A 14,937-nucleotide genomic window follows, 5' to 3' on the forward strand; every position below is an offset into this window, starting at 1 on the left:
TCAAATTCCATAAAGTTTTCTCTTTTTCATTATAGTCCAACAGCGAGAGAGAGCGAGAGAGAGAGAGAGAGAGAGAGAGAGAGAGAGAGAGAGAGAGAGAGAGAGAGAGAGAGAGAGAGAGAGAGAGAGAGAGAGAGAGAGAGAAAAAAATCTCATTTGTAGCCCGGATTCTTTTTTTTACGGTGATAATAATAATAATGATGATGATGTCTTTATACTTTGTACTTTAGTACAGAGAAGATTTATTTTTCATTTAATAAAGTTTCTTCTTCTTCCTTCTTGAAAATGGAATTAATCAGGTAGACACAACATACCTACAACATTGGCTACAACTTGTATTCTTTTTTTCCTGTTTGATGCAAAGAAAAAAAAATGAACATCATAACTTTTCATTACAAACCAACCAGTTAAAACTTATTCTTTATTTATATATATCATCTATGATGTATAGATATAAAAATTAATTTCCAATGATGATGTTGTAAATTTGGAAAAAAAATTTTCCATCATCATGTGTGATGTTGTAGCGCTACATAACATGAAATATTTATAAAATTGATGATGATGCTCATATAATAATAAAATAAATAAATAAAAATTTTTTTTTCACTTGTCCCAAGTACACAAGGTCCAAGTTACACTGCTGAACAGTCAAATTCATTCGCTGAATGTTTGGTTTGTTCTGGTCTGGGTTTAGTTTAGTCATCATCATCATCATCATCATCATCATCATTTGTCAATGACAAGAAATAAATAAAATGGAAAAAAAAGTCGACGGTTTTTTTTTGTCTAATCTTTTTCTATACATCAAAAAAATTTTTTTTTTTCACTTTTTTCTTCTCTCTCTCTCTCGACATAATAGACTATATACACACACAAACACAGCATATATATGCCCCAAACCTAAATCGATCATTTTTGTTTTCGTCATAGTTTGACTTTTACTTTATTTTCTTTATTTTCTCTGGCGATGACGATATGGTGACAATTATTTTTTATTGTCACCATTATTATTATTATATCATTGGAAGCTATTTTTTTTTTTTGCTTTCAGTAGCTTCCTTTAAACTGGAAAAGAAAACAACAAATAATAAGTCAAGCACAAACACACATGCACACAGAGAGAGATAGAAGCATACAAGAAACCATAAGATATTTTTTGCTTTGAATTTTTATGTGTTTTTTTTTCTTCATTTATGTGTCTTCTTTCCCATTTTCTTTATCGCCTTGAAACATAAATATTTTGTGTGTGATGAAAAAAAAAATTAAATTTTGAATGAAAATAAAATTTTCATGTCCAGGAAAATAAAATAAAAAACAAACACCAAAGGACCAACATCACATTTTCATCATCATCATCGTCATCGTCATCATGTCCAGAAGCGGTAAATTTCCCATCTTGAACATGAAAATCTAATGAACCGTGTACACGATATTGGAAATAAAAAAAAATCGTTTTTTTTAAATTTCCATCTTCATCGATAATGATGATTATAATAATAACGACCGGATAACAACGACGACAACAAAAAAAAGCTTAACAAGCTTTTATGACAACAACCAACCAACCAACCAACCAATCGACCAGATTCTTAAGCCCGAAAAAAAACATAAATGTAACCAAAACAACCAGCAACAGCAACAACAAAAGATGAATAAAAAGAATCGGTGGAACAAAACAAAAAATCCATTCACATCTAAAATGTAAAAATGAAATACAATATTCTTGCGTTGTTGTTGTTGTTGTTATTGTTAGCTATTTGTTATATAAATCGATGGGCCAAATCAATACATTATACTGTAATATAAATATAAAATTGTCTCTGCTTAGGCGCGTATCTATGTGAAGAATATTCTAGCTACTTTTTTATTCAACAAATAACCTGAATGAAAAGAATAAATTTAAACCAATGGTTACACATACTATTATAATTCACAGTGAATACCCCTCCCTCCAAAAAAAAGTTGAAAGAGAAAAGATGTCGAAAAACGAGATAATATGGTTATATATAAAACAACAATAGAAAAAAAAGTGAATCTCAAATCTTTGATAATAATAATACACATTAGCTATATATTGAAAATGTTAAATCAAACAAAAAAAAAGTCAAACGACGATAACAACAAAATATTGCTGCCTCCCTTCTAATGATCATCATTATCATCGAATTGGAATAATAACAACAACAACAACAGAATGCTTAATCACTTTTAATATATATACTTTTTGTTATTGTTATACATTTGTAAGTATGTGAAAAGTATAATAAGAATCTCATAATGAATGGAATTTCAGTTGCATAATAAGAAATGAAGTATGCTTTGTCTATTCTATAGAATAATAAAAAAAAAATCTGAAAATCGAATCGATATATACATTTTCCCGTGGCCATTTCTGTCAAATCGTGAAACAGAGATTTGGAAAAAAAATATTCATTTTTGACCAAAAATTGTTTATTCTATTAGTAAAATGCCATCAGAGAAAAAAAAATTCACCATCCATTCATTCATTATGGTGACCATCACACACACACACATGCACAAATTAAGGATACATGTCCAGATAAAATGACTATACAACTATAATGAAATTAGTACCAACAAAATACAAACACACACACAAAAAAACATACAGCAAACGAGAGTAGAACATTCACTACATACAGTAATTTTTATTTTTCTTGTACCGAATATTTTTTTTTTCTTTCTCGATTCTGTTTAGTACATATAGAATATGTATCGACACAAGAAAGAAATAAAAAATAAAAATAAATGAAATGGACGAACCAAACGGGACCGAATTATTATGACCAAAAAAAAACGACAAATATTACGAGATTCGACATTCATTCATTCATTTTTTTTTTTTTGATGACGATGACGATATGTAATAAAAATGGTCGGTCAACCAAATAAAGAGAGGTTTTATTTTATAATAATCAAAATAATTATAATATATATATGGTAGGTGGTTTTAATTTCTTCATTCACCGACGCTAACACGAGAATAATGTATTTTGGCAAAGAGAAAAAAAAATAAAACATACACAAAATGGGTACCATAAAAAAAATCGATCCAGAATTTGGATCCATTTTTTTTTGTTTTGTTTTGTTTTGGGTGGTGCATTTTTTTTTGTCTACCCACAAAAAATTAGTTTCGTTTTCTTTCGTTCGTTATTTTTTTTTTTAAATTCAAATTCGTGATCAAATCAAAATTATTGATTGCTCGTTCATTAGGGCCTAAATTATAGGCAAATATCAAAATTAGACATTACAGTGGGCATGTGTCAATCAAATGAAGACAACGAGAACCAAAAATAATAAAAAGAGTTAATCTTTCATTGCACTCTGTATGTGTGTGTGTGTGCGTGAATGCAGAATATTCGATAATGAACAAATCTAGGAAAAACAAAACAAAACAAAAAAATGCCGTTTTCGATTGTTAAATCGACCATAAGAATTTTTTTTCATTCCATTATATTATATCATGTATTCGCCCGATTGATCTGACTTCTTAAAGAACAAGGAATAGGGAAAAAAAAACTAGCCAAACCAAATTCGTGTTTATAAACTAAACCCAAACCATAATAATAATAACAATAATAATATGTGTATCTGTTTTTCGTTTGATAACACACACACACATACCAAATGTAATTGACAGGAATTTTTTTTTCGCTCTTCTTCACTTTCGCTCAATTTATGTATATGAAATAGGAAATGAAAATGAATGAAAATAAGAAAAGATTAACATTTCATAAATTCCATTCAAATAAATTGAAATTTTGATGATGATGATGATGATGAAAAAAAACCGTAGAATAAAGTGTAAATTATATGAAAAGCTATTTTGTTGTTGTTGAATTGTTTTGGTAAATTATTCATCTGTATAGGAAATGAAATGAATATTTAACCAAAGTTAAAGTTTGTTGAGCACGTTATTTTTTTTGTGAATGCCAAGAGATATAAACTATTCATATTCATCTGCATAGAATTTTATTTATTTATTACAATACATTCATACATTGTGTTGAATATTCAAAATGGCAGCAAAAAAAAGAGAAAAAAAAGAATCAACGAAAAGTCACTACTTACACTTTTTTTTTGGTTTTTGTTTTATTCGGTTTTCATGAAACTACAGTAAAGTCAGCGGTTTTTTTTAATCAATCGAATATGACAGGATTTTGAGATTAAACAGAGAATGGGAGAGAGAGAGGATTTTTATTTGAAATATCGATGATGATGAATTTCAAAAACAATGTTAAAAAAAATAGCGAATGAAATACGATAAGCCGATTGTTTAATAATAATAAAAAAAAATGGATGCCTGGCTAGTTAGTTGTTGTTGGTTGGCCTGTCGTTTTTGATTTTCAATTTAATCATTTATATAATCATTTGAAAGGAAGTCAACAGAAAACAAAAGTCAGCAAGCAACATACACACACACACACACACACACACAATGAATAAATGAATTCGTGCGTATATACATTTCATGTGGTATTTTTAGGTCGAAATAGAAATCGAACAATTCGGAGATGTTGATTGTTCATGATGATTTTAGCTTTTTCCGGAACAACGACAACCACAACAACAACAACAACAACAACAACGATGAAGAAAAAGTTGTGGATTTTTCTTGTGGATCGACCGAACCGGCTATGTATACACAATCATTATTTGTTGTTGTTGTTGTTGTTGTCGATTCTCATAACACAATAAATATTGAATCACAATTATAATACCAGAAGTGTATTATTATGACGATGATGATGATGATGACATGATTGAATTATTGATAAGTTTCAATAAACTGGTTGTTATTCTGATGATTGTGGAGATGTGTTTCACATATATATGATACACGCAAACACACAAACAATAATTGTAGATTTTTTTGATTGAATTCTGAAAAAAGAGAACAAAAAAAATTGATGATAATTCAAATGAAAAAGAATGAAAAAAAGTTTTCTTCAAATTGCCATATCATTGTATTGTTGTTGTTGGTGGTGGCAGTGTAGTTTTCATTGGATCATTTATAATTTTTTCATTTTTTTCTTTTGTTTTTGTTGTCAAATGTTTCATGAATGAATTTTTTTTTCCTGAAAATTAAAAAAAAAAAATGCCATATACAAACACAGCGTGTGTGTGTGTGTGTGTTTTGGTTCCAATACAACAACAACAACAATGATCCAACAAAAACAGAATAGGTGAAACCCGTAGTGCACAAGCTGAACTTGGACCAAACTGATTGTCATTGGATCGCTGGGACCATTTGATTGTGTGTGTGTGTGTGACTCACATTTTTTTTCAAATGACTAAAATGGAATAGTTCCACCAGCAGAAGCAGCAGAATTATAAACACACACACACACATGAACATACAACAGACAGCGTATTATATAAAGCGACAATGACGTCGATGTTGTTGTTGATGATGTTGATGATGATGATGATGATGGAAACAAAACAAAAAAAAAACATTAGAATCGCGCGTGAATTTAACTTGATATCTGAGTTTCGAGTGTATGTGTCTGTGTGTGTGTGTGTATTTTGTTTTGTTTGGTTTGGGTTACCTACTACTGTGTGATGAAGATTTTTTTTTTTGGGAACATTGGAACATTTTGCGCAAATGCATGGGTAGAATTGGCAGTGTGGAAAATATTTACCAATTTTTGTTCCAACAAAACAAAAAGTAATGTGTGCGCGTTGGTGGTGATTATAAGTGGAGCTTCTCATTCGATTCGTTTTTCTTATTTTTCTGGTCGAAATATATAAGGTCGTCGTCGTCGTCGTCATTGTCAGGAGAATGAGTCATACTTTTTGGTTTCCTGATGGCAGTGGGTATATTTTTTTTTAACGAGATTGGTGAATTCTTAACACAATGATGATGACGATGACTAGATGATGGATCACATTTGTGCGCTTGAATTGATTGACAAGTTTTTTTTTTCATTACATTTCATTTATAAAATCAGATAGACAGACAGACAGACAGAAAAAGAAATTCTGAAGAAATGTCGCTGACAGCGATATTATTGTTGTCATCATTTCAAATATAATGATGTTGATGATGATGATGATTATCCAAGCGGAAATAAAAGAGAAGATGAATTCATTGTTTTCATTTTATTGTTACAAGTTTTTTTCCGGTTATTCAGTTATTGTTGTTTGACCCAAACGGGATATATTATAGATTATTATTATTATTAGTCACACCGATAATTATCATCATCATTTATCATTATTGTTTATTGCATCATCATCATTGATCCACGTCCTTTGTCCCATTTATATTGTGAAAGATCATAATTGAAAATATGAATCAAAATCGATATGAATATTATACGTAACGTTGAAATGATATAAATAATGAGACCAGGCCATATGAAAATGTTGCCTAGAATTAAAAGAATGAAAACAATTTTTTTTTTTTTTGGGTTGTTTTCGAATCACATGAAACTTACTTGGAACAATTTTAATTTTCAATGAAAATTCAATGAAAAATAAATAGCTTAAAAATAGAAAATCAACAATGCATAGTATAGATAAAAATGTACCAATATCAGTATAAAGAGCGATCAATTCATTTTCAAAAAATAAATGATACAATGACCATATTGTTAATGTTAAATAAATGAATGAACAATAAAAATGAAGCCAATAAAATTGACGATTTTCAATAAACAATTCATTTGATGATTGTAATGATGTCAATAAACTGATGGCCATTGAAATAATATTCAATATTGTTACTGTTAATAGAATGAAAATTTGCCAATAGATGATGAACATTTAGATGGTGAACATGCACAAACACACACACATATGAATTGATAATGATGATGATGATGAAAAATTCACTGACATCTATTCAAAATGAATAGAAATTTTTACCATCGATTTATGGATAAATAATTGAAATTTCTTTAAATATCAATGTTTTGAGATTGTTTTTTTTTTTTTTGTTTTTGTTTTTGAATTTCGAATATTGCAAAAAATGAAAAAAAAAATTTATTTTTAAAAATTCGAATTTCTACAAGAAATGGAATGAGATTTTTTTTCCAATTATTCTGGAACATGAATATTTGTCAAATGGTCCAACAGATGCCGCTACATTTATTCACTAAAATTGTTTTTGTTTTTGTTTTTCATCAAAAATTCTTTGATGATAATCAAAAAAGAAGAAAAGAAAAGAAAAAAGTGAAGGCGTTATTTTTGTTCATACGTTAAGAGTTTTTTTTTTATTTGCTTATCCTATTTAGTGATTTGATAATTTTTTTGTTTTCTCTCTTTCATCCAATCGAATCATTCATTCATCATGGACAAAAGTAATATTCTTTTCTATTTAGATTATGTGATTTAATGTCTTTTTTTTCCCCTGATAACTTTATAGAATTAATAATGGCTTTATAGTTTTCATTTTTCCAATTTTAAATGATGGATAAAAGCAATAATGAAACCAATAATTTACCGGTGGAAAATGATGATTTACAAATGAAAAATAAACGAACCACAACGATGACGACCATCACCACCACCGGTTTAATTGAAAGTGTACGACGTAAATTTAAAAGCAAAGATATTGGTCGTCAATTTTGGATGCCCGATTCAACATCGATAAATTGTTTTGATTGTGCAACCAGATTTACAACGATTAGACGTCGTCATCATTGTCGAATATGTGGACAAATTTTCTGTAGTAATTGTTGTAATGAAATGATTGATTCTCGATTGATTGATTCACGAGATTCTACCAGCAATAACAATACCAATAGTGGCCTTTTACGTGTATGTAAATATTGTTCCAATCGTTTGCAGAATTTATTTACAGAAAAATCTAAAAACAATTCGAATGCATCAAATACCGATTTACGTGATCAAATTCATCATCGTCGAAAACAATCAAGTTCCAGTGAAAATCGAAAATTTTCCACATCTTCTATTGGTGATATTGTTCGATTTGCTAAAGCAAATTTCGATAATAGTGATTCAGTAATGATTGATTTGAAAAAAGATCATCATCATCATCATCATCATCATCGTCATTCATATCAATCATCAACACCGAAAAATTATCGTCCATCTTCAGCTGCTGCTGCTGTGACATCGGCAAGTTTTGATAGTCGATTCATTCTCAATGATGAATTGTCCATATCCAATGATAATAATTCATTATTATCTTGTTCATTTGATAATGTTCAAATATTGTTGGATGAAATCGATGAAACTATTGATAAACGGGAACCAATTTGGGTGAAAGAAATTGATGAAGAAGCTCGATTGAAAAAACAGGCGAATAAATTTTCATTTATAAGCGAAGATAAACAAAATAATAATTCTATTGTTAATGATCAAATTTCACATGATAATGATGATGATGATGATGATGATGTTGATGAAATTCGTTCATCAATTAATTATCGATCCAATGATGATGATAATAATGATAAAAATGTTAATGATAATCATAAAATTATTGTAACAGATCAATATGATAATCATTATATAAATGATCAATTGGATAGTAATGATGATAAACCACCACAATCATCGAATCAATCATTATTCAATGATACATTAATCTATTTGGATAGATTTTTTGATAAAAATCCATTTTTCACTACAACAAATCAAGAATCAAAATTGGAAAATGATCAACGGAATGTATCTATTGAAAAAATTGATAAAACAGAATTACCTATACTTACCATGAATTATATTTATAATAATCATTCGGAACGAATTTTAAATCAATTTTTAAAAGATGAAAAAATGTCCATCGATTGGCATCCGATATTGAATACGATGGCAAAACAAATTGCCGATACGATAAAATTACCACAATTTTTATATCTACATTCCATCGATAGTTATTATCAACTAAACACTGATTCATCAATTATATCACCATCATCGAATGAAATTTGTCCATATCCAATGGATATAAGAAAACGTGTAAAAATCAAAAGCATTCTGAATGGTTCGAAAAATGATTGCACAATCATACAAGGATTGGTATTTACGAAAAATGTTGCACATAGAAAAATGCGCACAAATATTGATCAACCACGAATATTATTGTTTGCTTGTTCTATTGGTTATGATGAACGTCGACGATCACAACCATCATCATCATCGACATCACAATTTAAATTAACATTATTTGATTCAATGCGTCTACAGGAAACTGATTACATTGCTAATCTTGTGGCCAAAATTGAATTATTACGACCAGATATTATTTTTGTTCAAGGTACTGTTTCACAAACGGCATTAGAATTACTGCGACAGAAACAAATAACCGTTATATTGAATGTCAAATGTTCATTATTGGAACGGATTTCATTTTTCACCAAAGCTGAATTGATTCATTCACCAGAAATGATTCTCAATACAACCATTGTTGGTGGTTGTCAGAAATTTTTTTTAAAAGATTATCAAATGTCACCAGATACGCAACAACAACAACAACAACAACAACAGACGAGAAGAAGAAAAATTTATTTTACAAATACAAAAACATTAATGTTTCTTGAAGGTTGTATTGAAAATATTGGCTATTCAGTTATATTACGTGGTAGTACAAGATTTCAAGATTTTAAAAAATTGAAAAAAATTCTACGCTATATGATGTTTGTACATTATAATAATCGTTTGGAGAAAGCCTATCATCAAAGTTTTAATTGTATGCCTATCGATGAAAGAATGATCAATAATAATAATAATGATGATGATGATGATGGCGATGGCTGTGTATCATTAGGTCAATATTATCAAATGATGATTCGTTCCAATAATCAAACAATTAGAACCAATAATAATAATAGTGGTCACTGTAATGAAAATTTAAAAAAAATTAATGTCAAATCATCATCAACGCTGACAACAAAAATGGAAAAAGTATCTCAACTGACCATTATTGAAGATTTTTCCGATCCACTTAGATCAACAGTAGCAGCCACAGTAACAGAATTGGATGCACAAGAAAATCAATATAATAATAATAGTGGTCATAATAAAATGACCAATGAACCATTAATTCAGATGCAATTATTATCGAAAAAATTGGCAAAATTTTTGGATACAATTCCATTATCTAGTTCACCATTAATACGTTTTAATTTACCATTTTTAATGTATGAAAATATTCATCACATTTCAAGTTTACGTTTCTATTATCCATTCAGGCTACTACCATCTAAACGTCTATTTGAACATGATGATAAAAGTGGCGATGTTTTCATTGATGATGATGATTTTGCCAATTATTCATATCTATTCGATGGAAAACAATCATCATCAAATGATGATGATGACTATGGTAGTAAAAATGAATCATCAAAATTGTTATTTTTAAATTCACTTACTAGCCGTTATATGATTGTTAAACCGCATCCATTTCTAATTAATGATGATTATGATTTCAATCAAAAAAGTCAACAATACATATCGGATTTTCGTGCATGTGGTCCTTATTTACGTTATGCACCGGATTTTTTCACACGTAACAACGTACGTGGACAACCACCACCACAACAACAACAACAACATTCGAATTCGAATTCGAATAATAATCATACAATGATGATGATTGATGAATGTCTAAGTAATCTGGAACATCAAAATATTTCCATATTATTTTCAGTGTTTTCATTACAAACGGAAACTGTATTTAATTATTGTTTGAAACCGAAAATATTATCAATCAATTATTATGGTAATAATGATATGTCATTGGGTTCATTTTTATTTCTACATTTTTTCCATCGTCAATCATGTTTCAATCAATCATCAATGATTAATGGCCAAACAATGGTAGTGACAAATAATTTTAATCATGCACAAGAAATGTTTGAAAATACTGTACTTTTCAATAATAATAATAATAATAATATGGCTACAAATGTGGGTAGAAAAATATTTTGCCCTAATGATAATTGTCATATATCAATGTTTAAACATTTGATGCGTTTCACTCATCATAATGGAACAATTACTGTGTATCTAAATAAATTGAATGAATCACGTAATGTTGAGATGCCGCATAAAATTCTTACATGGACCTATTGCACGCAATGTCAATCAATATCGGAATATACGGAAATGTCTGCCGATTCTTTAGCAATTTCATTTGGAAAATTTTTGGAACTAAAATTTTTTGGCAATCAACATTTTAATTATCAAAAGTTTTTTGATGATGAAGATAATGATGCTGATGTTGATGCTGAATTGGATGGTAATCGAAAAAAGAAAAATCTATGCCGTCATTCATTACATAAAGAAAGTTATCAATTTTTTTCATATGATCAACTTGTCGTTATTTTTAAATATGAACCAATAGTAATATATGAGATTGTTACACCAGCACCTGTCATACCGGTAACAAGAAATCATTTTTCAAAAACAAAAATGATCGATGATCTTAAACAATTGACTGAACAATGTCATGAAGTTTTTGCTAAGATTAAAAATGAATTGGAAAAAATTCAATTAATGATTCAAAATGGAATGACAACATGTTCGACAGCGGCTACTACTAATACTACTACTACATCGACATCGAATACATTATCAAATAATGTTGAAACAATGAATAATTTGGCCAAATTAGAAGAATTTCAACTAATGCAACAAAAAGAAGAATTGGATTTTAATCGAAAAATTAAAGAAATGCATTTTCAACTTTCTATACCGGAATTAAATCAGGCAAATGTATTGGACCTATTCAATTTAGAAAATAATGTTGCATTTATTAAGAAATTGATTGCCGAAATTGTTCGATCATGGAATGATCGATTCCGTGAATTGTTTCAAGAAGATTCATTTGGTGGCCAATCAAAAAAACGTAATAATATTGATAATAAATTTATAACATCATTTGTGAATCGTTTTCTATCGAATGATTTGGAATCCAAATCTAATAATGACAAGAATCATGTTGAAAATGAGAATAATAATGTGGACGTAAGTGGTAAAGATGATAATTTATCATCATATTTTAGTGATCTAAATGAAATTTATGATACAAATTCCATTGAATCATCCAATGTGGATAATAATCAAGAAAAATCACCAAATAAATTGAGTTTATTGAAAAATAAAATGCTTTCAAAAGTGGCACCAAAATCATCATCATCATCATTATTAACAACAACAACAACAACAACACAGGACAATCCAGATTCATCATTATCATCATCATCATTTACATCAAAAATTTTTAATCGAAATATTGATGATATGAATGTTATTATTGAAATGCCATTCGATAATAACAACAGCAGCAGCAATAATAAAAATGTAAACAAATCAAATCAAATGTTTGAACATTATCAGTTACCGACATATAAAGATGTATCGATAATTGTACGTGATCGTGATCTTGGTTCAATAATTTCCTATTCATTAACAACACCAGAATATGAACAAAAATTGTCGGCAATTAAATCTGAAATGGAAGCAAAATCAAATGTAATAAATGAATCGATTAAAGTGACAGCGGAAACAAACGAAAAAAACAAAATGAATGATTCACAAATGACAAATAATGCTTCAATGGCAATGGCAACTGCAACGACAAACAACAAGGTATTTATCATCAATTTTTTGTTGTTTTTTTTCTGTTTTCAATTTTTTTTTTATTCCTTTACAGAATGAACAAACAGAATTGAATAGCACAAGCTGTAGCAACAACAATAAAACAGTAGCAAAAAATGCATCGTTAGATCAACAACATAAACAAAATCAACCGCAAGAGAAAATAAATCAACATATTGATATTCAATTTAATGATGTGAATGCAAAATTTTATTGTTGTATATATTTTGCTGAATTATTTCGAAAATTTCGATCATTAATCATGATTGATGGTGGAAATTCAGCTCGTTATACTATACGTGATAATAATCATCAACAACACAATCATTCATCTTGTTCATTTTCTGAAGATCTTTATATTTATTCATTAGCAAATTGTTTACCATGGAATGCTATTGGTGGAAAATCTGGATCAACATTCTTGAAAACACGTGATGAACGTTTCATATTGAAAGAAGTATTAAAAGGAGAAGTGAAACATTTTCTTACATTCGTTAGTGATTATATTGATTATTGTGAACGTACATTATTGGAAAAATTACCATCCACATTGGTCAAAGTTGTTGGTGTCTATCAGATTAGCTACAAGAATACATTGAACAATAAAGGTTCAATACATTATATATTGGTGATGGAAAATTTATTCTATGAATGTAATCATGTATCATATATTTATGATTTAAAAGGTTCAATGCGTAATCGTAAAATTGATGTCGCTTCCACATATCAATCGAATAATAGTAACAAAAATCAAGATGAAGATATGAATACTAATAAAATGATTGATACAGATTCATCATTGAATAGTACCGCATCGAATAGTGATCAAATTCGTTCTATGGATAATAGTCAAACAGCAATTACAAAAACAACAACTACCACGAACATGACAACAACATCAACGGTATTATTGGATGAAAATCTTCGACAAATTAGTATTGCATATCCATTATATGTACATGTCCATTCAAAAATATTCCTTATGGAAGCTATTGATCGTGATTCAGAATTTTTGAAAAATCATTGTGTTATGGATTATTCATTATTGGTTGGTTTCGATGAAGAACATAATGAATTTGTTGTCGGTATTATTGATTATGTACGGCTATTTGATTGGGGAAAAATACTTGAAAGTCGTGTGAAAAAAATTGCCAATGCTATTGATCCAACTGTTGTTCATCCTTCGGCATATCAAAAACGTTTTGTAGATGCAATTAATGATTATTTTACACAAGTTCCAGATAAATGGTATCCATTTATGAAACTGACACCTTTAACGGGCAAACCATTTCTACCTGATGATTGTAAACAACAACAACAGAAATCAAATTGTGATATAAATGCTGATAATGTTTATAATCAATCGATTATGAAATTGAAAATATCATCAACCTAATGATGAATCGAAAATGAAACTGTGTAAATACAATTTATGTCTGTGATGCTTAAAAATAATCGATGATCGAATTTGTCAATCCAAATCCATCATCATCATCATCGTGGTGGTTTGCGTGCAAAGAATTTGTTTTTTACGTTACTTCTATCTTTTTTTTCTTTTACACATGCACACAAAAAACATTATGTAAACAAAACAAAACAAAAAAAAAATTCTTTTTTGATCAAATATTCAGACCATGAAAAAAAAATTCAAATAATTTTGTTAAAAACAAATGAAAATTCAAAATCATCACGCATTTCATGTTCTGAAACACAAAATGACAATAATGATGATGAATCCATATTTCTCTCTGTTTGTGTATTTGAAGGTCGTGAAATAAAAATGAAGAGAAAAAAAAACAAATTCCGAACACCAGCAAAAAAACTAAACTAAACTAAAAGCCAAACCACATACAAGTATGGCCAATCAAAAAAAAAAAAAAAAAAAAAAATTTCTGTGTCATGATCATCAGTCGTGTGATGATGATGATGATGTATTACACCATATCCAGTATCTATATCATTTTTTGTCCATAAAATGGATCTATATATAGATTTTTTTTTATTATTCGCTGGTACACATTTCATTCAATTTCGCTAAATATATACCGTATATTTATATATATATAAATAGATTCTTTGATTCATGGACACACATTGTTAGCGGTTGGAAGAACTAGAATCACAAAATTTTTTTTTTTTCATTCAACATCCAGATCATCATTCGTTTTCATTTTCTTTTTTGATAAACTAAAAATAAAAAAACGTCGAGTTCGTGTTATCGTCATCAGTTGGTGGTTGGTAGTTGGATGGGTGGGTGGATGAGAATGAGAGAACAGGGAAAAAAATGAAACTGAATGGATCGAAATAGCTGAGAGATGTTAAAAGGTTTAATATATA

At 28.8% G+C, this 14,937-nt stretch overlaps 2 protein-coding genes across 3 annotated transcripts; one reads left to right on the forward strand and one right to left on the reverse strand.

Annotated features, from left to right (window-relative positions):
• Positions 1-4,098: 4,098 nt before the first annotated feature.
• Positions 4,099-6,894, reverse strand: LOC124491418 (uncharacterized). 2 transcript variants are annotated; one of them, XR_012832523.1, is made up of 3 exons: positions 6,468-6,894; positions 5,303-6,400; positions 4,099-4,908 (listed from the first exon to the last, which is right to left on the reverse strand). XR_012832523.1 is itself a non-coding variant. In XM_047054056.2 (2 exons), exons 1-2 carry the CDS (start codon positions 6,793-6,795, stop codon positions 6,252-6,254), a joined length of 477 nt encoding a protein of 158 aa, XP_046910012.1. In that variant the 5' UTR covers positions 6,796-6,894; the 3' UTR covers positions 4,099-6,251. The 2 variants fall into 2 exon arrangements, 1 of the variants encoding a protein (XP_046910012.1); XM_047054056.2 differs by having other exon boundaries at positions 4,099-6,400.
• Positions 6,895-7,437: 543 nt separating this feature from the next.
• Positions 7,438-14,401, forward strand: fab1 (1-phosphatidylinositol 3-phosphate 5-kinase fab1). The gene is made up of 2 exons (XM_075728466.1): positions 7,438-12,591; positions 12,656-14,401. The coding sequence occupies exons 1-2, from the start codon at positions 7,438-7,440 to the stop codon at positions 13,994-13,996; spliced, it is 6,495 nt and encodes a 2,164-aa protein (XP_075584581.1). The 3' UTR covers positions 13,997-14,401.
• Positions 14,402-14,937: the final 536 nt, after the last annotated feature.

This window comes from Dermatophagoides farinae, chromosome 2 (assembly GCF_024713945.1).
Source record: "Dermatophagoides farinae isolate YC_2012a chromosome 2, ASM2471394v1, whole genome shotgun sequence".
Lineage (NCBI taxonomy): Eukaryota > Metazoa > Arthropoda > Arachnida > Sarcoptiformes > Pyroglyphidae > Dermatophagoides > Dermatophagoides farinae.